General features: G+C 42.6%; 1 protein-coding gene across 1 annotated transcript in view; it reads left to right on the top strand.

The window, feature by feature from the left end:
* LOC137536741 (meteorin-like protein) overlaps nucleotides 1–4,246 on the top strand; it is a 45,577-nt gene extending 41,331 nt beyond the window's left edge. Inside the window, exon 4 of the mRNA XM_068258959.1 lies at nucleotides 3,884–4,246. Coding sequence (XP_068115060.1) covers nucleotides 3,884–4,197 — 314 coding nt within the window. The 3' untranslated portion in view covers nucleotides 4,198–4,246. The remainder of the gene's footprint in view (nucleotides 1–3,883) is intronic.
* Nucleotides 4,247–18,982: the final 14,736 nt, after the last annotated feature.

Raw genomic sequence — 18,982 nt, 5'->3', positions numbered from 1 at the left:
CAGTGACCAGGGCTGGGCCGAGGCATAGGCTGGAGAGGCTCCAGCCTCAGGGCGCAGTGCAGGAGGGGACGCACAATTCATTCAGCTGTCATTCCTAATTGTGTATGAAGCAGAAAGAAATAAGAAAAGGGGATACATAGCTGTGACTGCAAGCCGGATAACTAGTTATTAAGGTGTTGGGGAGGTTGTGGGCCCTGTGGCCCTCTTAGTCTAATAGCAATCAGTGTGTGACGGCTGGGGTGAGAGGGATGGAGGGGCGCACTTTGGTGTCTCAGCCTTGGGTGCTGGAGGACCTTGTCCCTGCTCTGCCAGTGACTGACTAAGCATTACCGTGTACTCATACTGTGCTGCGTGATCTGGTTTTTCTTGTTTTCTTGTATTGTCGTATTGCTGTAGATCACCCCTAAATATTGTCTGTAACCTAAACTAATGTCCAGCGCTGCGTAATATGTTGGCGCTTTATAAATACAATAAATAAATAAATAAGGGGGTTTTCCTCTTATGAACCTGAACAATTTTCACATTACAGCGCTCCTTTTTATTCGACAGCAAGTTAAACACTACTTATCACAACACAATCAAGTATATCTACTTTTTTTACAGCTTCACATTCACAACTTCATTAATGTGGGATTACAAAAAATGTAATCCTACAATAATGCTCCACACTAAACGCAATTATACATACGCAGAAGTTAGTTAGGACGTTATATGTTTTTATTGAATAAAGATAACCTATAGTAAAAATAGGACTAGGTTAGCATTGAGACTTAGACAGCATGAGAGGACAACTCTTATCAGTTTTCAAACATCTTGAAAAGCATTTAGTCTCACACTTATTAATTTGAAATTACATATTATAATGGCTAAGAGATTACACTAACACTACAGCAAAATCTGAGTTCCACTAGATATTATAATAAAAAATGAAGAGAAACAAATGCACTACATGAAAACAAAATATACAGTGGCTTGCAAAAGTATTCAGCCCCCTTGAAGTTTTCCACATTTTGTCACATTACTGCCACAAACAATAAAAAAAATCAATGTTATTGGAATTCCACGTGAAAGACCAATACAAAGTGGTGTACACGTGAGAAGTGGAACGAAAATCATACATGACTCCAAACATTTTTTAAAAATAAATTACTGCAAAGTGGGGTGTACGTAATTATTCAGCCCCCTTTGGTCTGAGTGCAGTCAGTTTCCCATAGACATTGCCTGATGAGTACTAATGACTAAATAGAGTGCACCTGTGTGTAATCTAATGTCAGTACAAATACAGCTGCTCTGTGATGGCCTCAGAGGTTGTCTAAGAGAATATTGGGAGCAACAACACCATGAAGTCCAAAGAACACACCAGACAGGTCAGGTATAAAGTTACTGAGAAATTTAAAACAGGCTACTAAAAGATTTCCAAAGCCTTGAACATCCCACGGAGCACTGTTCAAGCGATCATTCAGAAATGGAAAAAGTATGGCACAACTGTAAATCTACCAAGACAAGGCCGTCCACCTAAACTCACAGGCCGAACAAGGAGAGCGCTGATCATAAATGCAGTCAAGAGGCCCATGGTGACTCTGGACATGCTGCAGAGATCTACAGAGATCTACAGCTCAGGTGGGGAAATCTTTCCATAGGACAACTATTAGTCGTGCACTGCACAAAGTTGGCCTTTATGGAAGAGTGGCAAGAAGAAAGACATTGTTAACAGAAAAGCATAAGAAGTCCCGTTTGCAGTTAGAAGAAGGTGCTCTGGTCAGATGATACCAAAATGGAACTTTTTGGCCAAAATGCAAAACCCTATGTATGGCGGAAATCTAACACTGCACATCCCCACTGTCAAATGTGGTGGCAGCATCATGCTCGGGGGGGGGGGGGGGGTGCTTCTCTTCAGCAGGGACAGGGAAGCTGGTCAGAATTGATGGGAAGATGGAGCCAAATACAAGGAAATCTTGGAAGAAAACCTCTTGGAGTCTGCAAAAGACTTGAGACTGGGGCGGAGGTTCACCTTCCAGCAGGACAACAACCCTAAACATAAAGCCAGGGCAACAATGGAATTAAAACAAAACATATCCATGTGTTAGAATGGCCCAGTCAAAGTCCAGTTCTAAATCCAATCGAGAATCTGTGGCAAGATCTGAAAACTGCTGTTCACAAACGCTGTCCATCTAATCTGACTGAGCTGGAGCTTTTTTGCAAAGAAGAATGGGCAAGGATTTCAGTCTCTAGATGTGCAAAGCTGGTAGAGACATACCCTAAAGACTGGCAGATGTAATTGCAGCAAAAGGTGGTTCTACAAAGTATAGACTCAGGGGGCTGAATAATTACGCACACCCCACATTGCAGTTATTTATTTATAAAAAATGTTTGGAATCATGTATGATTTTCTTTACACTTCGCATGTGTACACCACTTTGTGTTGGTCTTTCATGTGGAATTCCAATAAAATTGATTCATGTTTGTGGCAGTAATGTGACAAAATGTGGAAAATTTCAAGGGGGCCGAATACTTTTGCAAGCCCCTGTACTCAAAATCTTTGGAGCCAGAGACTTCTGTCATGCTGCTCTACCCTTTGGAATGCCTTGCCACACCCAATCAAGACTGCTCCAGCCCTGGGGGCATTTAAATCAAACCTGAAAAGCCACCTGTTTAGTCTGGCATTTATGATTACATAACTTTTTCCCCGTAAAGCATCACAAACCACAAGAAGGTACTGATGAACTGAAACCGTGTGCATGATAGAATAGAAGGAAAAATTGGTGCTAGGTGAAGCCAATATGTCTAAACAATAAATACCATTGTAAATTGGGAGCCAAATAAAAATGAAAAATATATTTTAAAAAAAAGTAATGACGATAGTAAAACATTGGTAGAGGTTACTATTTTACTAAACCTACTCTTACTGTCACACAGAGCCAACCCTCTTCCTGACGCCTAACCCTAAAATCCCACTTCTTGACACCTAAACTTAAAGTGAATGGGAACCGCATTTTAAAAAAAATGAAGCAAATACTTACCTAAGAAGAGGGAAGGCTCTGGGTTGTATAGAGCCTTCTCCGTCTCCTCTCTCGGTGCTCTCTATCCTGTGCTGGCTCCAGCCCCCCCCCCCCCCCCCCCCCCCCCCGTTTTAATCCCCAGCCGAAAGGGTATTTGGAAGTCTTCGGGAGCCGTGTCCTCCCAAAGACATGCGGCTCCATACTGCACAGGCGTGAGCATGCAAGACAGCATGCTTGCGCAGGCGCAGTACAGGGCTGCCCTTCTTCAGGAGCACTCGGCTCCCTGAAGACTTCTGAAGTCTCCTTCGGCCGGGTAAAGCAGTATTTGACTAATTTAGTCAAATACTGCTACCGGGCGAGCCAGCACCGGAATGAGGGGACCAGGAGAGGAGCGGGAAGGCTCTATAGGACCCAGAGCCTTCCCTCTCCTTGGGTAAGTATCTATCTCATTTTTTTTAAATGCTTCCCATTCACTTTAAAACACTCCTTCCTGACACCTGATCTTAAAAAAACCCTCCTAACCTTATAGTTTTCAAAATTATACATTTTAAAACTATAACTTTCAAAGACAAAAAATGTAAAACACTTTATAATTGTTTATCAATACTTATTGGACGCCCAAATTTCTGCTTTTGGTACCCAATAGCCAATAGTTGCATTAGCACCTATCAATTAGCAATCGCCCAAATTTCCTGCTTCTCAGCCCTTGTGCTTTGGGTCCTTCAAAGAAAGAAAAGGCCTTTACAAATGTCTTGTTGTAGATAATGCTTGACACATACATGTGTGATATTTTATGATGTTATAAAACTGCATTATCTTCTACTGTATATGTTTACTGTTAAATATCAATAAGTTACTAACATCATTTTTTTTTCTTGGTCAAGTTGTGCGAGGAAGCATCAAGAGCATTACACATGATGTAGAAGCACATGTAACCCAGATTGACATTAATACCATAAAGGTATACAGACAAAGAAGCAGCATATTCCAGTTAGATGACGCATCTGGAATATGGGCAGGACACATAAGGACATTTCTACAATGTGGTGTCAAGCAAGGGGATGGAGACTTTTTATTCACTGGTACTGAACACTTTGGAAATGCTTGGCTGCAATGTGCTCCTCGAGTTAAAGACTTTCTTGAAATCTATCAGGCTGCCAAACATCTCAGGACTAATCCTTGTAATTTTCAAATCTGAACACTCTTCCTGCTTTTGGGCTAGGTTATTTGTTCAGTAGTCATCATGATCTCCACTTAATTTACAATGTAAAGTCACTGTAAAATAATTTTTAATTGACAGACATTTCAAAGGGTTATTACTTCTGCTTCTTTTTTCAGCTTAAAAGGCAGAGTGTGGATTCTAAACTACAGCTGTGACAGTCTGATTCAATCTTAAAAATGAAGCTACAAAACTGAAAATAAAAATAAATCTTTTCTATACTACTGAAGCACACTAGTGTGTGACAGCTTGCTAAAATAATTGTAATAGAGATGATTTTATTAAGATGCCTTTTCTCATACGAACTGTGGGCATATGTTTTAGGCTACATTTACAGTGGGGAATTGCAGTGCGGGGTAATGGCTGCATTAATGCAGACTATCGCACTGAAATGTAAAAGCAATGCAACATTCAGAGTGCAGCATTTGTGGTGTGGTCCTGGGCATTTTCTAGGCCATAGAGCTCCTAGGACAAGGGTGTATAAATTGTGCCCCACCCACCAATAGGCTCGGGCAACCTATTGCAATGACTTTTTCTATTTGCCAGTCTGCGCCCAGAGCGGTCGCCCTGCCCGCACTGCCCAAGAAACGGACCTGCATATCCCCAACAATAGGGGTGGGGGTTGCAAACTGTGTCTTTTTGTAGAGAAGAACAGAACGTTTTTGAACAGTATGGAAAAATAAGAATATGAGATTAGATCTTATTTCAATTGTAAAACTGAAAGTCACCATTTATGATTGAGTGTCCCTGCAAATTGAAATGCCCATCATTGACACTACTTAGATTAGTTAGATTGTGAGCTATTCTGAAAGCCTTTAATCTAATATACCATTGTCATAAAGATTGTTAGCTCCTCTGAGGGACAGTTAGTGATTATGTACTCTGAAAAGTATTGCGGAAGATGTTGGTGCTAAAGTCGTGTGTCGTGCTAAAGTCGCCCCATCTGCCCACCTCTCGCATCATCTTGCCGGTTGCCGTATTCTTTAGCAAACTGCGGGTGCGCAGGATGCTTATGGTGACTGGCATGATGATGTGACAGGCCTACGTGACTTCACCTGAAGTCACCGATTACCGGAGTAGCCTGCAGGACCAAGGAAGACCACAAGAGGATGCCGTGGGGACCTCGTGGGCTATGGGAAGCTGGAAGAAGCCCCCATGTAAGTCCAAATTTCAAGTCCAGATTTCGTGGGGGGGGGGGGGGGGTTACTGCTCAGGATCCCTTTTTAATCTAACCTTAGCTATGATATAGCAGGACTTTATTCCTGTCATATTTTGCAGCTGATTATATAGTACATACATTGTTACCGGGAAGTGTGGAAATTCTACTGGTATCCAATGTAGCTACTGGAATGATAAAATATGTTGTTAAAATATAGTGTAGACACAATTCATCTAATACAATTAATGTGGCAGATTTACTAGAATTATTATCATATGTACAGTATTTATTTTATTTAAAAAAATTGTAACGGTAAAGAAATAGTGGACAGTTTAAAATCTGCCAGAGGAATAGTGGATAAGTCTATGCGAGTTGCTTTTCGAGAAATGGTGGCAAGGTACCATCAGAATATCAGTTAATATTTTACAGGCAACGAGGACTAGTGGTAAATACTGATAATAGTGGAAATTTGTTACAGTGGCTATATGTGGTATCGGCAGAGTAATAGTGGATATTTTATGGGCTGGGAGCAGAAATCATAGTGGAAATATGTTACAGTGGCATAAAATGGTGCAATAGTGGAAATATCCACTATTGCTCTGCTGGTAATGCATATTTTACCTGCTGGGGGCAGCAATCATAGTGGAAATATGTTACAGTGGCAATATGAGGCACAATGGTTGAAATATGCATTACAGGTCAGAGCAATTGTGGTTATACGGTAATGGCAGAGCAGTATTGGATACAACAGGAAGTAAGAGGTAATGTGATATTTGACAGTTTGAAGTGCCGTTTGCCATAATTATATAATTGGCCCCTGCATAGACGCTATTATTATTGTGGTCTATGGCAGTGCCCTAATTTCCATTTGGAATATGCAGAGGTGTATCTGGGCGTACCTATGAAACGGTCGCTGAGGGATTTGAGCGCAGGGTAAAGCCAATAAACGGCTAGCCAAGCTGATAAACGGCTCACCCTGCTCCTGCACAAGTCCGGCGGTATTAATTACTATTCCCCCTCCGGGCCGCCATGGATAGTGTAGGAAAGATGTAATTCAGGTGCCAGCTGTTGCTGGCAGCCGAATTTGTGCTCTTGACGGCATCCAAATTAGTTACTGAGTGATGCTATAGCCATAATTCCTATTATAGCCTATGGTGGCGCCAGCTGCACTGTTTTTACAGTGTTCACCTCCTGGGTAATACGGCGCCTATGGTAAACACTGAAATTATGCCCCGCCCTCCCTGTTTATTGGTTGAAAGGTACCAGTATTTAAAATGCCCCTGGATACATAAATTCAGAAGCCATGGTCCCCTAGATATTAAAACTGATTAACCGTGTGCTTCAAAATTAAATAGTTACATGCAGAGAGAGGGATTAAGGTTCAATGGGGCCCTGGGCAAGTATCATCTTTTGGCCCACCCTTGATCGCCACCTGGATTTTTGGGAAGATTCAAAGGGAGGCTAGAGTTAACTAGGTCCCTAGTGTCTCTCCAGGCAATAGGCACCTAGATATGGATGATCCAGATCTGGTCGCATGCTTCCAGATAAAAGAATCCAATAGTTCCATACCTCCAGATAAAATAATTAAGTAGACACATACCATCAGATAATTCATCAAGTATCCACATGCCACCCAATAAAAATAAAGTTGTCACAATCATCCAGATAAAATAACTAAGCAGTCACACACCTCCAGATAAAATAATTAAGTAGCCAGGTGCCTCACAATAAACAAATACAAATGGGCAGGTGTGTCAAGATCAAACAATTAAGTAGCAAATACAAGTTGTATTGATCTTTTGAAGTATGTATAAATAAATTGCTTTAAAGGGACTCCGAGCAGTGCAAAAACTATGGAAAGATACACATCATTTGAAAGCTCTCTTTCTCCTCTTTCCAATGATATATAAACCGCCACCCTACGCCTTTTAGTTTTCGCTATTTTCGCGATTGAAATTGCCGCGGGCGCGATTTCGATCGCGAAAATAGAGAAAACTAAAAGGCGTAGGGCACCGATTTAGGTGTCCTCAGAAAGAGGAGAAAGAGAGCTTTAAAATGATATCCATCTTTCCATAGTTATATTGTATTACACAGGGCGACTTTTTGTCAAAGTCAGCAGCTGCATTCAGCAGAATGGATCTACTGACACTGGGGAAAGTGTCGTCCTGTGTAATACAATATAACTATGGCTTGATGGATATCATTTTAAAGCTCTCTTTCTCCTCTTTCTGACGACACCTAAATCGTTGCCCTACAGTTTTCTCTATTTTCGCGATCGAAATCGCGGACGCGGCAATTTCAATCGCGAAAATAGCAAAAACTAAAAGACGTAGGGTGGTGGTTTATATATCATTGGAAAGAGGAGAAAGAGAGCTTTAAAATGATATGCATCTTTCCATAGTTTCTGCACTGCTCGGAGTCCCTTTAATGATACTACCTAAGTATTATCCTGTGCCTGCTTGGAGGGGGGTAAGTCCACCAGGAGGAGGAAGTCCACCACTACCTCCTCTATTTTTAAACATTTTAGACACTTTTATTCTTTTGGCGCCTCTGTACACTTACTACATTAATTAAGTGGCAAAATCCACCTTGCATACATAAATTAAGTAGCCATGTTCCCCAGATAAAATAATAAAGTAGCCATGTGCAAGTGCAGGTAGCTTGCACGCCCTCTCTGTCTTTGCTGTTGCTGCAAATCTAAGAACTACAGAGAGGCGGGCTCAGCAGCAATGTTGAGGGTGGGAGACAGGCAACAGAGCATGGGTGCTTTGGCGCCCATGGCATGAGCCATGCCTGAACCACTCTGGATACGCCACTGGCAGTATGCACCAGTTACCTGTTTTGAAATGGAGGCTGCCGTGTTTAATTTCTTTTAACTTCCCCAGCATTAAGGATGAGTCAGGCTCATCCAGTAATTACAATTACTAACCTGTGGCATTGCTGGAGGGCGGGATCCCCCGCAGGCACCGAACGGCTTCACCGGGAGCATATCTCCATCCTTTTTGCAGCAATCTCTTCTTCTTACTCCATCATCGCTTCCTGTCCCTCAGTAATCACGTACCCCGGCGTGTCCCTCTGATGTGTTCTCGCATCAGGCAGTAGATTCAATTTTTTTGTATTGGATCCAATACAAACATCTGCCTTGGATCCAATATAAACAATTCTAAGGCCTGGTTCACATTAGCGTTCCGTGTCCGGATCCGCCTGATCGGATCCGGACCTTATACTGTACAAATGGAACGTACGTTCCGCATAGCAATGCAAAGGCTATGCGGACGTTCACACGCGTACGTTCCGTACACTCCGAAGCCGGATCGGATCCGGACTCCGGAGGCTTTTCCAACATGCGCTATTTTTTGGGTCCGACTCATCCGGCCCGCGCACCTGGAACGGATCCTGACTGCACCATGCGGATGTGGAAACCTATGGGGAACGGAAAGCACAGAACACACAGGATGCAAACACCTGACGTTCTACCCCACTTCCTATGTGGATTCTAGCGGCCATTTCAGATGGGGACACATGGGCAGCAGTGGAGCAGCAGTGACTTACATGCTGGAGCTGTTTGGCAGTATGTCGGAGGTGGAGGTGAGGCCTACAGCAGAGGACCTGATTCTACAGGTGCACCAGGTGCACCTTCTGCAGACCCCAACAAGTTTAGGTACTTTTGTTATTTTTTTTATTCCCCGGATCCGCATTGCAGCCGCGTTCACACCACAAGAAATACGCATGCAAATGGACCGGATCCGCATCGCATGCGGATAGGTGCCGTACGGCTTCCATGCGTATCAGGTCTGGCTCCGATGCGGATCCGGTCCGTTTGCGTGACAGAACGCAAGTGTGAATGGGGCCTAAGCGTGAAAAAAAAGCTATAGGCAGTACTACTGCCCATAGCAGCAAATAATACAGGAAATATGAAATGAAAGCAAATTTGATTAAAAAAAATACTGTATATGTTTTATTATACGCATGTTTGCGTACAACTTGCAAGCCGTTTGCAAAAATGCTTACAATATAAAGAAACGCTTTAAAAAATTGTTCTGCTTTCAAAAAAATCACTTTGAAATTATACTGGGAAGGTTAAACATTACCAGTTGCTTGGCATCCTGCTAGGCTCTTTAGCTGCAATAATGTTGAATCACACACCTGAAGCAAGCTAATTTTTGTGAATTTTTTTTTGTATCTATTAACTTTTTTTGTATATGTTTCCTTTAGTTAGACTTCCTTTTTGCTGGTACAACAATTTTTCATATGACAGTTTTGTGGTATGTTTTCAGTGGGCGTAGCATATGTTTATGTCCTCTTGACCAGTGTTGTTAAGAGGGTGATAATGCCATATACAGTAGATAATCAATGCTTGTGTGGTTCCAGACAGTGGCCCATTCATGTGCTTCCAACAGTGGCTGGATGGTGTACTGGTTAAGGGCTCTGCCTCTGACGCAGGAGACCAGGGTTCGAATCTCGGCTCTGCCTGTTCAGTAAGCCAGCACCTATTCAGTAGGAGACCTTAGGCAAGTCTCCCTAACATTGCTACTGCCTATAGAGCGCGTCCTAGTGGCTGCAGCTCTGGCGCTTTGAGTCCGCCAGGAGAAAAGCGCGATATAAATGTTATTTGTCTTGTCTTGTCTTTAACTGGTGTCCAGCTTTGCAGTTAGTATTAAAACTGTACATGTCATAAACGTTTGACAACATTTCTGTTATGCTTCAGGTAGGCAGCAAGTTGTTGATATGTTTTATGTTACATACACAATGGGCTCAATTCACAAAGCGGTGCTAACCCAGTTAGAGACTTTAGGCGTGAGAACCATTGCACCACGCTGGTGAAAAGCCAGTTTAGGCGTGATAAGTTTAGGCATGATAAGTTTAGATATGATAAGTTTAGATAAGATTAGATCGCGCACAAAGTCCCGCACGCAAAGCAGTGCCATTAAACTCTATGCGAAGCGCTCCAGACTTTGCTAGCGCAAAACTTTTGATCAGCTGTGCACTGCGGTGCTAACCCAGTTGGTGCTTAAACTTATCACGCCTAAACTTATCATGCCTAAACTTTTCACACCTAAACTTATCACACCTAAACTTATCACGCCTAAACTAAGTTTAGGCTTGATAAAGGGCTTTTCACCAGCGTGCTAACTGTTAGCACCGCTTTGTGAATCAGGCCCATTGAATGAGTAAGTAAAAGAAGTAGTATTCTTAAAATGAATCTGAATGCTGGATGTATTTTTTTTTAATGAAAGTTATTATTTGGATGTATATTTTAAATAAAAGCTATTTTTATTAATAAAACATGGAATTCAGGAGTTTGTCTTACTACCCATGAACCAGCTATTGAAAATGAAAATTATGAAAATTATAGGAGTCCATATCAATGACAATGACAAAGAACTTGTTATGCCTCAATCATGAGTTCTTTTTTTCTTTTAGTTTTTTTTTTTTAGTTTTTTTCACCTTAGAAGATTTATGTTTGCTGTATTAATTTGCTTTGTACAGGTTATATTATAGCTCACATTTCAGGATGGAAATGTTTTGTAATAATATATTGTTGCCTCATTTGTTTATATCACAAAAACCTGGTATTTTAAAGGCTGTGATCACTTAAAAATGGCTAGATCTGAAAAGTGAAAGTTAACTTCATTGACTTTTTTTTTCAGCTAGAAAATGTTTCCCTTTTATTGCTACACATAACTACAAATTTACCATTACATAGTTATAGTTATTTGGGTTAAAAAAAAAAGTAGATTAAGTTCAACCAGATATACTGTACTGTGTAGTATCACAAGTACATAAGCATTTTCCTTTTCCATTACGTGCACCATTTCTATAATTTGTTATTAGTGAGCAAGTATTTGCACCTTTCATGTTTGTTTTTCATATCTGACCACAGTGGTTGGTTGCTGTAAACTGAGTGCATCAAGCAGTTACAGATTTGTGCATGTGCAAATGTAAAATGTATTTTAAGGACCCCTGACCTGAAAGATAATGTATTTGGAGGCTGCCATACTTACTTAATTTTAAACAATACCAGTTGCCTGCCATCCTGCTGATCTTTCATGCATTAGTAGTGTCTGAATCACACACCTGAAACAAGCGTAATGCAAATGCAGTTAATTGTTTGGTCTGCATACTTATTCCGTGTCTATGACTAAAAGTATTACAGGGAGAAGATCACTAGGGCAGCCATGCAAGGTGAACTGTTTAAAAGGAAATCAATATGGCAGCCTCCATATCCCTCTCAGGTCAGTCCTTTACATTGACGCAAATGTATGCTCCATTTACACAAGCAATAATTCAATTACCTTACTGGAAACACTCACCATATAAACCAGATGAGAGATGCAAACCCTTGCCATAGAAACGTAGTATCTCTCGATTACATTATCTAGCATTAAACAGTATTTTAAAACAATAAATAAATAGCAGTGTTACAAAATAATATACTTACTTGAATCATTTCCATATATATATAATTTTACTTTTGATTCGGGCCTTGAAGAGTGCAAGCATGTCTGTTTAACCCCTTATGTCTAGTTGATAACCATTTTCTCATTGGCAGCAAGTCAATGGCTCTTTGTGAGTACTAGTAATTCATTAGCTATGGCTTTTTTGTGAGTAATTCATTAGCTAAGGCTATTGATGTCAGACAGCAGCATGTGACACAGACTGGCCATTATGACACTGTGCTAGTGGGCTATTAGAATCCAATAAAAAAAGTCAAACTAGCATATCTACATGTCATTGTGTTGTGCTGGCTTGTGCAGTTCACCAGGAGGATAATTGATATTCATGGCTAATTAGGCATGCATTGATCAGTATTGTCAGGCAGTTAGGAAGACAAATGGCTCATGAAGATACTTGAGTTTCTATTGGCTTTAGAATATCTGGGATGATGAGTGGAAGCTGTGCTTTCCTTACCATTTACTTTCTCAGTATCAGTTCTTTCATTTCTTGAATGGTCTACACTAGCAATAGAGTGAAGCCTGTACTCACATCTGAATAACCTCCTAAACTCCTCTCCATCTGCTTCCATCACACCATTCTTTTCTCACACCAAAGATTCTGTTAGTCATGATATTTCTAGTTCAGCGAACACCTAACAAGTCATGACAAGATTGATTTATGTGAAAATCATTGGACAAATATATTGCTTGCTTGTGAAAAAGACGTTACTTAGATGAATGTCATGTTTTGATAAAATGTAAGTGTCCATGCAGTCCATTACAGTTTGGGGCTTATTGCAGGAAAACTAAGTCTGATGTGGGAAACAGAGGCACCAACATTACTTAAAATATGTATGGATTTAATTTGTGTTAACACTTTCAACTCAGACGTCTTTAAGAAGTGTAGAATGCATTTTAAACATAGGCTGACTTATGTTTGTCTTACACTGTGGTTTAACAGACTTAAGTCATTCCTATATTGCTGTAATTTGTGTTAGTGCCTGATTGTCTGGAGCAGGGGCGTTGCTAGGATCCTAAAAGATCCAGGGCACTTTGGGGCACCAAGGAGAAAGGCAGAGTGTGGTGCACAAAGCGCATCATGGTGAGAAATTGGAGTTGGGAAAATAGGTGTGGCCGGAGCCGTGAGTTTTTTCCTAAAACAGTTAGGCAAAGTCAGGGCCGCCTTCAGAAATTTTTGAGCCCCATACTGGGAAAACCTACTGGGCCCCCTTATGCCAGATTGCAATCTGCAGAAAACCGCTTTTTAACTGCTTGCCGACCGTGTCACGGTGATGGGCCCAAGCCCGCAGCGGCAGCACCAGCACCGCCTAACACCGATTGGTGTAAAGTCTTGGGGCTTCAGTTTGCAGGAGATCGCGCGCAGACTGCGCGTGTATCTTCAGTCTCCCAGCGGTGATTGCCGCTCGGAGACTGTTAGACGGCTTTTTACTTAGTACAGCGCTGCGATCTGCAGCAGCGCTGTACTGGGGACAGCCATGTGACACGGCTGTCCCCCTGGGGCACAAGAGAGTGATCGGCTCTCATAGGCTGAAGCCTATGACAGCCGATCGCTATGATTGGCTGGCGGGGGGTGGGAGGGAGGCAGAGGGAGAAAAAAAAACAAAACGTACATTTATTTTTTTTAAAAATACAATAAATATTTGTAAAAAAAAAAAAAAAGAAACAACTGGGGGGCGATCAGATCCCACCAACAGAAAGCTCTGTTGGTGGGGAGAAAGGGGCTCACTAGTGTGCTGTGTTGTGCAGCCCTGCAGCTTGGCCTTTAAGCTGCAGTGGCCTATTTTGAAAAAAAATAGTCTGGTCTTTAGGGGGGTTTAGCACTGTAGTCCTCAAGTGGTTAAATGCCTGAACACAAGTGCCCGCTTTTCATCTTTCATCTGTAAGGTCTTGAGCATTCTAGAATGCTTTTTGGAATGATTTTAGAGTTTTGAGAATCGCCGGCGTTTGTAAAAAAGCTTTGCTAATGCCAGGCTATGGTGTTGAGCCCACTAGAGCGATTGCGATTTTTGGAAATCGTAATCACAGGACATGCAGCATTTTGTGAGTGTTTGTACTCATATACATAGTATATGAGTTAGCGTAATCGCTGGAAATCGCAGCTACAATCACCTACAAAGTGTTTACACCAGGGACGGCTCCAGGATTTTTTTTTATTGAGGGTGCTATGCAGGTGTCAGACCAACTTCCAGTGTAGCTGATGATTGCGGTATAAAATGGGCGTGTCCATGCACTGGAAATAGAGTGTGTGTGTATATTGCACACACACCAGCTAACTTTCATGTACTTCACATGCTCTGTGATGTGCATGGACATATGAAGCTTTCATATAAACGCATTTTTACAGATGACATGCTAATCTCTTGTGTTTCTGGGCTGTGGAGCTGGGACAGTGACAAAACACCTGAGGAACAATGCATTCACATGTGCATTATAAGTGTGCATGAGCTCTCAGATCCAAAACCAACACAGCCATATGTACATACTGTCTAGACTAGCGCACACTAAATATAAAGACATACTACATGCATACCTCACACACAGGCAATATTCCTCACTGTCTCCCTGTCCTGACAAATTTCTTGTAGCATAACTCTGGTTATCAGCTTGGTTCAGAGCTGTAAACAGTCAGCAAGGAGATCAGTTACAGCTTTCTCTGCTCTGGATAGCTTGGTCTCCATTCAATTGCCAATTTCTACTAGAATCATGCACAAATGTTACAGTTTGCCATGCAAGGTTATGGTGAACCAGAACTCCTAGGAGTGTGTAAGGGGCTGAAAGAGACCAAAAAACCTCCATACTAAGATAAACTTATGAACAAATGTGAACAGGAGTTCCAAGATGGTAACTTACTCTTGCAGTCAGCACTGTTTCCACTTGGGAAGGGTGGAGACTGAAGTTAATAATGATGAGAAGAGGCATTGACAAGGAGGGGGGTCAAGAGGTCTCTGTGACAAACGGAAAGCCAGTGCTGCTATTGAATAACATGATTATACCAGCAAGCATCCCCTCAGAGCTTGCAGCTTTGGCCAAGTGTCTGATAGGTGCCTTTGTGTCCTTCAATGTAGAACCCCTGGCTGGGAGGGTGGTAAACACTGCTGGCTGGAAGGGTGATAAACACTGCTGGCTGGGAGGGTGATAAACACTGCTGGCTGGGAGGGTGATAAACACTGCTGGCTGGTTGGCTGGGAGGGTGGGCAACACTGCTGGCTGGTGGGCTGGGAGTGTGGGCAACACTGCTTGCTGGTGGGCTGGGAGGGTGAGAAACACTGCTGGCTGGTGGGCTGGGATGGTGGGCAACACTGATGGCTGGTGGGAGGGAGGATGGGCTACACAGCTGGCTGGTGGGTGGACGAGAGAGAGAGAGAGTAGGCTACACAGCTGGCTGGTGGGAGGGAAAATAGGCTACACAGCTGGCTGGTAGGAGGATAGGTAAGTGGCTGATGGGAGGGTAGGTAGGCAGGCTACACAGCTGACTGGTGGGAGGGTGAATAAGTAGGTGTCTGGTTAGGGTAGCTAGGCTACGCAGCTGGCTGGTGGGAGAGTGGGTAGGTAGGTGGGTACTTAGTTTGGCCACATTTGGGGCACTTGTGTTGGGCACTCTGTTCCCTGACAATGGGGGCACAGTGGGCGTAGATTAGGGGGCGGTGCCCTGGATGTAATTCCCTAGCAACGCGCCTGGTCTGGAGCTCACTTAGTGGCTGACTTACTGAGGGCAAAGCCAGCAGAACCTTATGTTATTAAAGTCTTGGGTTATGTTTGTTACTGTCCTTCACTTACAGTAAGAGTCTCTAGGATCCCATAAATGGGCCAATACCCCTCCTACATCAGCTACATATGTAGGTTAACTCAATGCATTTTACTGCATTCTGACATTTTATGTTGCTGAAAAATGTACACTGGAGTCAGGGCCGGCCCGCTCATGAGGCGGGGTGAAACTTTTGCCTCAGGCGGCAAATTTCTAGGGGCGGCATCCGCCCATCGGTGGGTGCAGGGAGCCGGCCGCCCAGCTGGAGGGGTAGCGGGCAGGACGGGGGTATTGGGCCTAGCGGCGGGGAGGGGGATCTGACCCCCCCTCCCTCGCCTGGGTCCCCCGTCCTCCGCTCCCCTCCACCCTTAAATACATCAGAAGCGCAACTCGTAAGAGGCAGTGGGCGGGGAGGACTCACCTCTTCCTCGCTCGATCCAGCGTGCGCTCCACTGACGTCACTTCCTGCAACGCCGCCCACTGTATTGTAAATGGACGGCGCTGCAGGAAGGGACGTCAGTGGAGCGCATGCTGGATCGAGCGAGGAAGAGGTGAGTCCTCCCCGCCCACTGCCTCTTACGAGAGTTGCGCTTCTGATGTATTTAAGGCTGGAGGGGAGCGGAGGATGGGGGACCCAGGCGAGGGAGAAGGGGGGTCCGACCCCCTCCCCGCCGCTAGGCCCAATACCCCCGCCCTGCCCGCTACCCCTCCAGCTCAGTGCCCCCCCCCCCACGGGGGGGCGGCGGCAGCAATAATTTTTTCAAAATTTGCCTCAGGCGGCAAAAAGTCTAGGGCCGGCCCTGACTGGAGTAAGTATGTTTATTCACTGAGAAGAAGGTAAAAAGTATACCATAATGCATGTACTGATTCAGGTTTTTAGTGATTTGGAAAAAAATACATAATACTGTGGAAAGATTTTTAGCGTTAGAAGTTTGCTGTGTTCATTTCACCTTGGATTACCTTTAACTTTTGAATTGTATCCCAATGAGAGAGTATCACTATGCTACTGCTGTATTTTAAGACCACAACTTCTCCTAAATATCCCTGACATTGTTTCATGTTAAAGGATACACGAACTGACATGTGACATGATGAGATAGACATGTGTATGTACAGTGCCTAGCACACAAATAACTATGCTGTGTTCCTTTTTTTCTTTCTCTGCCTGAAAGAGTTAAATATCAGGTATGTAAGTGGCTGACTCAGTCCTGACAGGAAGTGACTACAGTGTGACCCTCACTGATAAGAATTTCCCCTTTTTTACCTCTTTCTTGCCCTCAGAAGCCATTTTCTGCTAGGAAAGTGTTTTATAGTTGGAATTTCTTATCAGTGAGGGTCACACTGCAGTTACTTCCTGTCTGAGTCAGGACTGAGTCAGCCACTTAAATACCTGATATTTAACTCTTTCAGGCAGAGAAAGAAAAAAAAGAACACAGCCGAGTTATTTGTGTGCTAGGCACTGTACATACCCATGTCTATCTCATCATGTCACATGTCAGTTCGGGTATCCTTTAATGTCATAGTTTTCATTAATGGGAACCTGCAGTGACAGGGATATGGGGGCTGTCATATTTATTTAAATAGACCTTGAACAAGCATGCAGATCAGATGTTTCTGAAAAAAGTATGACAAGATTAGCCACATGCTTATTTTAGGTGCGTGATTTAGATGATACTGATGATGATCAAGCTGGTATTGTTCACAAGTAAATAAATATGGTAGCCTCCATATTCCTCTCGCTTCAGGATTCCTTTAATTTCCAGAAATGCTCCAAAATCCAAGGAATCGTCTTTTCTGCCAGGACCCATTCCGGTTTCATTTAAAAAATAACCTCTTTTTTATGAAAGGTTCAACAACTATTATCCCACAATGTTAGAAACAGTAAAAATAAATTGCTACCAATTTCACAGCTTTTATCCTGGTAAATATGAAAAATGTTAACTACTTTAGGACCGTGGTGGTTGAAATCTACGCCGTTTTGGTGGGATCCTGGCTGGCAGGGCGTAGATTTCAATCACCGCCCACAGCACGCATCCGCTGTTTCCGTTGCTCACCGCCGATGGCACCGCTCAAACCCAATGTTTCTCGCCACAGCTCACAGGGTCTGCATGTCTCTATGACGGCAGAGCCAAGTGAGAAGGTTCCATTGGCTCCCGGCCATGTCTATCAATGTAAGCCGCTCCCATTGGCTTACATTGATAGACACGGTCAGGAGCCAATGAAACTGGCTCCTGACCGGCTCACATGACTCTTCTGTCATAGAGATGGCAGTGTCTATGTCCTGAGGATCCCGGCGTCCGGCGATGATGGTGGTTGCGGCAGGTATGCACGCCGATTCATCGGGGATTCCGTTGTTCTTGTACTAGCGGTCTCTGGTCCCTAAGGGGGCTGAGACTGCTGGTACTTAAAGCGGAATATAACCCTGCATTTCAACTTTGCTCTAAAACATTATTTACAGCATATTATATGCAAAAAGCATTTTTTTTTTACTAGACCAGCATTGGAAGGGTTAAACACAGAGGTTTTAAGTTCCGTGCAGACATTCAGATGGTTACATTCTATTTAGTTAGTGTGTAACTGTTTATCAATAGATACATCTCTTTGGCTGTCCTCCAAGCTCCTTCTCAGTGAGAGAGATGAGTCATAATAAACACATATTTGTAAACAAAAAGTATCTAACTCAAGTTCGGATTCGGTTGCAGAAATCTCTAGGGACTTTAAAGCCCTGTGTAACCCTTCCAATGCTGGTCTAGTAAAAAAAAAAATGCTGGTTGCATATAATATACTGTAAATAATGTTTTAGAGCAAAGTTGAAATGCAGGGTTATATTCCGCTTTAAGTGGTTAAAGTATTCCACATTCATGCAGACTACAAAAAAAAAAATTATATAACAGGTTACGACATGAGAACCTTGAGAAACTACCGTACGTTAGATATATTTAATAATAAATATTAAAGTGCATTAAGTGTATGTTGTAATATTTGATATTATATAAATCTCAGAGTCAGCATTTGTTAGTGTGCGGAATGATTGATTTGGTCTATGGATTGGTCTGGTAGCTCTTGATGCACATACACCTGACAGCCTCACTGTGAGCCTCCTTTTCTCATCTTGAGAAAATAAATAGGATGCCTCAACATTGGTATCAAAATTTATTTCAGTATAACATATAGGTTGTACAGAAATACACAAAAAAATATGATAATGTACCTGTATACAAAACACAGGAAATAAAACAATACCAGATACCTAAAAATATCCACATCATCTGTGTATTTTCCCTCTAACATTTTACACATTGACATTACCAGGAGGATGGTGAGTTTAAAAATAGCAATTTTAGTATAAAAATAAAATCCTGAATATATTTGTTCAGATGCCTTTCCTCATTTTGTCAGTAG

The sequence above is a fragment of the Hyperolius riggenbachi genome, chromosome 10 (genome assembly GCF_040937935.1).
Source record: "Hyperolius riggenbachi isolate aHypRig1 chromosome 10, aHypRig1.pri, whole genome shotgun sequence".
NCBI classification, from domain to species: Eukaryota; Metazoa; Chordata; class Amphibia; order Anura; family Hyperoliidae; genus Hyperolius; species Hyperolius riggenbachi.
The sequence above is the reverse complement of the archived record's forward strand: the minus strand, read 5'-3'. Positions and strand labels throughout refer to the sequence as shown.